Source organism: Zea mays, chromosome 8 (genome assembly GCF_902167145.1).
Source record: "Zea mays cultivar B73 chromosome 8, Zm-B73-REFERENCE-NAM-5.0, whole genome shotgun sequence".
Classification (NCBI taxonomy): domain Eukaryota; kingdom Viridiplantae; phylum Streptophyta; class Magnoliopsida; order Poales; family Poaceae; genus Zea; species Zea mays.
In genome coordinates, this window is record NC_050103.1 from 159,623,565 (window position 1) to 159,631,231 (window position 7,667).

The 7,667-nt window shown below is 43.2% G+C and overlaps 1 protein-coding gene across 1 annotated transcript; it reads left to right on the forward strand.

Annotated features, from left to right (window-relative positions):
• The first annotated feature begins 1,650 nt into the window (after nucleotides 1–1,650).
• Nucleotides 1,651–7,226, forward strand: LOC100272846 (uncharacterized). The gene is made up of 11 exons (NM_001147299.1): nucleotides 1,651–1,741; nucleotides 1,867–1,952; nucleotides 2,784–2,908; nucleotides 4,259–4,367; nucleotides 4,624–4,716; nucleotides 4,795–4,911; nucleotides 4,996–5,079; nucleotides 5,550–5,654; nucleotides 6,152–6,238; nucleotides 6,308–6,476; nucleotides 6,903–7,226. Exons 1-10 carry the CDS (start codon nucleotides 1,654–1,656, stop codon nucleotides 6,425–6,427), a joined length of 1,014 nt encoding a protein of 337 aa, NP_001140771.1. The 5' UTR covers nucleotides 1,651–1,653; the 3' UTR covers nucleotides 6,428–6,476; nucleotides 6,903–7,226.
• The last annotated feature ends 441 nt before the right edge of the window (nucleotides 7,227–7,667 follow it).

Here is a 7,667-nt window from a genome sequence, read left to right on the forward strand (position 1 = left end):
GCTGTGTGCGCAGATTGTCCGACCATATGGGCGGACCGTCCATTGTTGTATGCGGACTGTCCGTCGCTGAATGCGAACGGTCCGACTGGGTAGTTTAGGGTTTGCGCAGTACGTGGCGGCTCGGGTGTAGGTCTCGGTAATTCATTTCTAAAAATGGGATCGACCATCGCTGGCCCGGACGGTCCGCGCTCATGTGCGGACGATCCGAACATGTGCAGATCGACGAATTTATCGTCGATGCGCGCAGGAGGTTGTGGTTGCCCAGGGTACGTGTCTATCGGCATCCCATAAAGGGGTTGTGATTGGTCGTGACAACCTGTAGCCGATGAATCACGCGTGTTTTTCCCCCAATTCAACCTCGTGCGAAGGAAAACTTGCAATAGTAGATTTATCAAAAGCACGTACTAGCCTTCTATATTCATTTTGCATACCCCATATGATATTTTGCATTTGGTCTCGCTGCTCATCTATATAATTTTTAAGAGACTGGAATTCGTTTGTGTCGCTTACCTTGGGGACAGCTGCAGTGGGCCAGAGTGAAGCCAGATCAGTCGACCGTTGCCGAACGACCTTGTTGTTCCTATCCACCTTGAAGTTGGCCAGGAACTTTGTCTTGCTTCCTGGACCAGCTGCTCCTTGTGCTCCTCGAACTGGAGCTGTTCGTCAGCCAACAGGGTTTCCCAAGTCAGCTATATGATATTGTTGGTGGTAACATCAGAGCTATCCTTTGAACCGGCCATTGAGGGCCGATCTGATAGGTCTGTATGCGATGTCTCCAGCGGAGTCGCCAAAAAGTGTGTTGGCGCCGACCGGGCGCCAATCACTACATTGAGAACCGACGGCGGTGCTCTCTGCGGAGGCGCGGACGGCCCGCGACCTGGCGCAGGGCCCAGGTTCCTGCCTGATAGGCCGGACGGTCCGCGCGTGTGCAGGGGCGGTGGAGTTCGCCGACAATGCCTGGATCTCGCTCCCGGGAGGGACCCCGTCGGAGAGGAGAGGTCTTAGGCCTTGTCTAGGGTCGGTAGGCCACCTTAGACACCTCTAATCGACATAGAGCCGAAGAGAGGTGGAGAATTTGGGATAGAGAAGGGCTACACTAGAACTACTCCTAATGTACAAGGTAAAATGAGAAATATATTGATGACCGATTCGATTGTTGATGATTCAATCGGTCGTAGCCCTCAATATATATAGAGGGGGAGGTCCGAACCCGTTACACACGATCTCTATAGCTAATTCTGCGGATCTAGCTAACTAATCCTGCAAGAAATTTGGAACCCTAACAGACCTTGTACGTGTGTGGACCATCCACGCCACCAGTACGGATCGTCCGAACCGTCGACGGTACGGCCCCGCCCGGCCAATTTGGTGCCCAACAATTGTCAACCTGAATAAACTGTTATAGGACTCTTTTTTGCATCAAAATCTTTATTTCTGTTAACCTACACATTTGGCTGCGCCGTGTGCGCCCGTGCGGTGTGGCTCCCGACGAATTGCTAAAGTGATGAGTGATGGCACCACATACTGCGTCAGCGGCAGTCGGCAGGTGCCCGAAAACCGCAGGCATGGCTGACATCATTCCCGGCGGTCCTATTCATCAAATCATCAGTCATTCACCTTCCCGGCTTTCCACAAACTCAAACCCTGCTACCCATGACCGCCGCCGCCGCCGCCGCCCGCGCGGCGCGCCGGCACTTCTCTTCTCGGCTCCAGACTACCACCTCGCGCCTTCTCCATGCAAGTACGCCGCTTTCTTCGCGCCCTCACTCCTTCCGCCTATCTTTTTCTGATTGCATCAGTCTATACCGCTTCTGCCCCTCGCGTCAGATCGCTTCCTTATATTCTCAAGCCCGCTGTGCCCTATAGGTGATTCTCAGGCAGCGGCGCGGGAGACATCCGGGAGCTTCATCCACCCCGCCGCTGTCGTCCACCCGGATGCAGCCATCGGGCAGGTTTTTCTCCGCCTTCGCTCTCACGCATTGATCGCTCTAGTAGAATGTGCAGCCGTGCACTTCAGTATATTCTGATAGATCCGCTGTTGCTTGGGTCGTTCTATTAGGCTCATGCAGTGGGCGTGCTTGCTACTTAATTTTGCATGCTGAGGTTAAGAGAAAACACAAAAAATGAGCTCAATAGGATTTATGCCAAAGAAATCAAGAGACACATGTTCTGGCTCGCAATTTTGTGAAGGCATTGTTTTGAATGACAAAGTTGCGAACCCCGCTCTTTGGCATGGCAAATACCCATTTTTTTCCTGATACAGGTGTTCACAATATAAGATGAGCTTCCTGATTCCATCTACAGTGGTTTAATGTGTTGAGTATTTTCAGTAGGCATCTTTTAAAGTAGAAAACTCAAGGAAAAATAGTCCTCTTGGTCCCTCAACTATTGTTTGCGGCCCAATTTCATCCTTGGACTTTCAAAATAGCTATTTCAGTACTCAAACTTCATTTTTGGTTTTAGTTTCATCCTAGAACTATTGAAGTGATCGTTTCAGTCCTTAAAAAAATGCATTTTGACCTCAAACTCATTCATCAATTATGGAAGTTCAGGGACTACAATCAAATGCACTTGATTAGGCCATAGATAAAATTGAGCCCAAAGCGCAAAGTTTGAACAATAAAACTGTCACTTTGATGAAATTGAGTCTAAAAGTAAAGTTTGAGGACTGAAACGACTTTTGAAAGTTCAGAGATGAAATTGAACCTTGAACGGTAGTTGAGGGACTAAAATGACTATGCTACCAAAACTCAATGCCTTTTTGTGCCTGGAACACTTTGCAGGCTGTCTCAATAGGTCCCTTTTGCACTGTTGGGCCTTCAGCCAGAGTTGGTGATACCTGTCAGTTACATGCCGGGAGCCATGTCATGGGCCATACTGAGCTAGGGGAGGGATGCATTGTTCAAACGTGAGATAGCATCTTTCTCTCTCTTTTGTCGCCTGAATTTGTGCCCCTTTTGTGAATAATATATGCTCACAATGCCTACATTGGGAATCCATATTCGGACATATAATTGAAGCAAAGAAAGATACATTGAATGTTTTTTGTGAAATAAAACTACAACCAAATTAAACATGGATCACTGTTACGAACACAAAGTTTGATGCCATCACAACAGCACATGAGATGGAGCTCTAGCCCTTCAGGTCCATTATTTTGTTTTAGGTGTGTTTCACATAAGCAGTTGAAAATAGTTCTTGTCTTGTTGCTTCTCTGTCATTAGTGGAGTATCACTCCCTCAGGCCTTGGTCCCTTTTGACTCGAGCACTTGACAAGTACATCTGTGAAAACTTTTTTGATGAAAAATAACAAAGGAGATTGAAAATTCACCATATAGAGTTACTTGGCTCAATTTATTTTGTTTCTTAACAACTGAACCATAGGAAATGACACTCTATGCATGAATTTGCAAAATCAAGGATAACGCATCATATCGCAAACCCCTAATATACCTTACAGTGTGATGTGTGTAGGAGACTCTAGAGTCCAAAGGTTTTAGACGCAGTAGAACTAAAATAAAATACATGAGATGTGACTTCAACACTACTACACATGAGAAAGGAAATGCTAGTTTGGAAGGTTAAGTAGTGGCTAGGAAGGATACCTTTCGGTATTTAGGTGCAATGCTACAGAGAGATGAAGATATTGATGAAAATGTTAACCATAGAATCAAAGCAAGGTCGAGGAAGTGTCAACAAGCATCTCACTTTCTATGTGACAAGAGGGTACCATAGAAGCTAAAATGCAAGTTTTATAGGATGACGATTAGACCTACTATGTTATATAGTGCAGAATGTTGGTCTAAAAAAGATGTTATGTTTAGTAGATAGGTGTTGTAGAATGAGTATGTTGCGTTGAATTTATGGACATATAAGAAGGGATCAAGTCTGAAACCCCGAAACGATGATGTACATGATAGGCTAGGGGTAGAACCAATTGAAGAAAAGCTTTTCAATACCGATTAAGATGGTTTGAAGGTGTCCAACGAAGACCTCCAGAGGCACTAGTACGTAGTGGGAATGTGGGATCTTAAGGCGCGATACTAACGGGAGGAGAGGCAGGGGAAGACCGAAGTTGACATGGGATAGACAGTAAAAGAGGACCGGAAAAATGAAATATTTCTTAAGACTTAGCCTTGAATATGAGCGAATAGAAAACAACTATTTACATGCCTGAACCTTGATTTATGGATTTTGTTGGGTTTTAACTCTAGCCTATCGTAACTTACTTGGGACTAAAAAGGCTTGGTTGTTGCAGTGGTGCTATTGTTGGTGCAGATATCCCTGGACGGACAATTATTGGGGAAAACAATGTCATCGGACACTATGCTGTTGTTGGTGCAAAATGCCAAGATTTGAAATATAAGGTTTATTTTTTTTAAATAGTCACTAGAAAGTTGCAGGTTCTGTAATAAAATTTCCACATGGCACCAAATTTACTTACTATTCATATAAAGTATGTCTATGAACTTTAAAACCAATGGTTCTTGCATCTTTGGACTAGTTATGGAAATGTTTAGGCTCACACATGCACACTTTTCATTTGTAGAATGAGTATGTTGTTTGGCTACTTCAAATGCTTTTCTCTGTGCAGACCAATAATGCCCGTTTCCTCTTGTTTAGACTGGAGATGAATGCTTTCTACATATTGGTAGAAATAATGAGATCAGAGAGTACTGCTCTGTTCACCGCTCTTCTAAATCTTGTGACTGCACGGTATTTGGATTTCTTGTTGAATTACAATATTTTCACAGCTTATATCCCCCTGTCTTACTTGAGGGATCTGTTTGGCAGGTTATTGGTGACAATAATCTCATTATGGGTTCGTCTCATATTGCTCATGATTGCAAGATTGGTAACAATAACATCTTTGCTAATAATACTCTATTTGCTGGTCACGTAATTGTTGAAGTGAGTAATAATTTTACTATGGTTGCTTTTTCTTGTCAAATGGGTTGAGAGACCATTTGCGTATTAAAAAGCTATTTTTTTCAGGATTGGACTCACACTGCAGGGGCTGTTGTTGTCCATCAATTTTGTCATATTGGGTCATACTCATTTCTTGGCGGAGGCTCCGTGGTATGTTTCTATATAAATTTGATCTGCATTACTTACCACAGAACTTTATGCTAAAAATGAGACTTCATGTAGTTTTACCAACCATGCCTGAAAACTATGAAAAAATGTACTCTCACAAATTTAAAATGGGTAATTAGGAACCAGGAATATCAATCAGCATGCACTTGATGTTATGGTGTTTCCGGAGGAATAGGTACATGATTACCTGGAGTTCACGAGTTGTCAATTATGGTGTATTTTCTCATCAAGGGGGCTCTCAGCCTCTCACAGTTAATATCATTTATTTTATAGTTGTTTCCAGTTTTCCACAGTTTTTTCTTTCCCTCTATCTGCTTGTTGAAACCTGATTGAGTTGTAGCTCTCACTATCTTGAAGTTGCCACCTTGTGATGACACTTGCATTTATTTAGCCTTTTTGAATATCAAGTTTATTTATATGCTATCAGAGTTCATTCACTCAACTTGAATCAGGTTGCACAAGATGTGCCAAGGTACATGATGGTTGCAGGTGATAGAGCAGAACTCCGTGGTCTAAATATTGAAGGTCTCAGGCGCAATGGATTCTCCGACCAAGAGGTAGGTTTTCATACAATATTGAAATTTGGAGTTCTTATTGATAAAATGCGATTGTTTACAGTACTTAGCTTTGTTTGGCAACTGAATCAGTTTTTGGGAGGGTATGTACAATGTCCTAGATGTTATATCCATTGGTCTTGGTAGATGTTTGACTATGTTGTTATCGAAGGCAACGTTTCTTCACACCTGACCTGCTAGTTGCTTGGTACCTTAGGCTTTGTTCAGTCTGGACTGTTTTTTTTTTTGAGAGAGGGGGGGGGGGGGGGGAGGGGGTGACGGGTTGGAGGAGATAAGCAGCTCATTTCCCCCTTAGTTCTGATGGGAAAGTTTTAACTGAACTGGGAAGACGTCTGGGAATGATGAAGCTTTGGGCATAAACGATTCCAGTGCATTTCTTTAAAAACTATACATCCTTAATCACATCATGGCCTAGAAGTTTGCAACTATTTACATTTTGGCTATCTTGTAAGATTGACATGGATTCTTCATGAATAAAGGTCCGTAGGTTGAGGAAAGCTTATCAGAGAGTATTTATGCCAACTATAACTAGCAAGAGTAGCTTTGAAGACAGACTGGCTGAATTGGTACGCATACTTGCTCATCACCGTTTTACCTCCATATGTGCATGTATTTATTTAAATCTGAATCAACAGGAGCAGGAAGTTGAGCTGTCGGAATCTCCTGCTGTGTCCTGCATGGTCGAATCGATCCGCATGTCGTTTGTTCAAGGACATCGGGGGATTTGCAAATTCAGAAGTTGGAACAGCTCTTGAATGTGCCAATTCTTAAATTATCTTGGCAGTTACCTCAGACGTTACTTAGGTAACTTGGTACAGCATTGTTACTTTTTTTTTATCATGCATTGTTACTTTTTTGGTGATGCATGAATTGTGACACGGTGGTTTTCAAACCTTTTCGGTTATGATAAAATCCTGAGTAGGATAAAACCAAGTAGGGTGGCATTGAGGACAATCTCAGCATCTTGATGCCGAAGTACTGCACAATTCTGGAGATCAGTGGATTGTTTTCCCCTAATCATTGGCAAAAAAATTGTGCTCTTTATGTTTTCTGCAACTCGATTTGGTTGCGGATATGCACTACCTCTGGTTGCGACAACTTTGTCGATCTGACCAACAATAACGAACTGAAATGTTGCTTACGATCAGAAGCTTGTCTTGACCGGAGTTAGTATACATCGTATGTCTGAAACTTTGCTGCAAAGACTGAAATCTTAGTTTGTGTTTGCAGGTGCATATTCAATCTTGGCATCGATCTACTATATACTATACTATACCCGAACAGATGATGCATTGCCAAGACCCTGAAAGTTGGATTAATCCATGTCAAATCTGAGTGACCAACAAGATGTTCTTCGCATGCACGTATGGGAACATTCTAGAAGCCCTGTATACGTGTGAATGTTCACGGTACCAAGTAGTGCGCTAATTTGCTAGAATGTACATGTTGGCCTGGATCAGAGGTTCAAATCTGTATAATATTGCCATAAGTTGCCCCAAACTTTTCAACGATTATTCTTTGGGATAAAGAATTAAACCTTTCTTGACAAGCGACAGAAGGCCAGTTTTAGAGTAAGTTCTCATAACTGTAACTCTCATACGGTTGAGTTACGACGTCAGGAACCAATTACAGTCCATAAGAATATAGGACCACTTAAGGCCTGATTAGAAGAAGGTTTCTATTTGCCGTTTCACAATTATTATTGTTATAATGGAGTGCAAACGATCTATTATACTTTTTATTTGAATCACAATACAAACGTGTGTGTATATATATATGTGGCACTGACTTTCAATAACTAAAGAAAGCCTAGACCAGACGTGTTGTCCGGTTGAGCCGGACAGGTTCAGCCGTCTATAAAAGCACGCCATGCTGCTAGAAATTGGGGTTTTAGCGTCGGCGGCCATTCCCTTGAGGCATGCGAGCGGCGGCGCCCCAAGGCAGTCATGCGACGACTCACGATTCATAGGCGCCGTGGTAGCTCCCTGGTCTGAA

What these genes read in the sequence shown, in the direction of transcription:
- LOC100272846 (NM_001147299.1), top strand. Translation starts at nt 1,654, where the DNA reads ATGACCGCCGCCGCCGCCGCCGCCCGCGCGGCGCGCCGGCACTTCTCT. An exon ending in CGGATGCAGCCATCGGGCAG is followed by an intron (nt 1,953 to 2,783) that starts GTTTTTCTCCGC and finishes AACACTTTGCAG; the next exon opens with GCTGTCTCAATAGGTCCCTT. An exon ending in GAGGGATGCATTGTTCAAAC is followed by an intron (nt 2,909 to 4,258) that starts GTGAGATAGCAT and finishes TGGTTGTTGCAG; the next exon opens with TGGTGCTATTGTTGGTGCAG.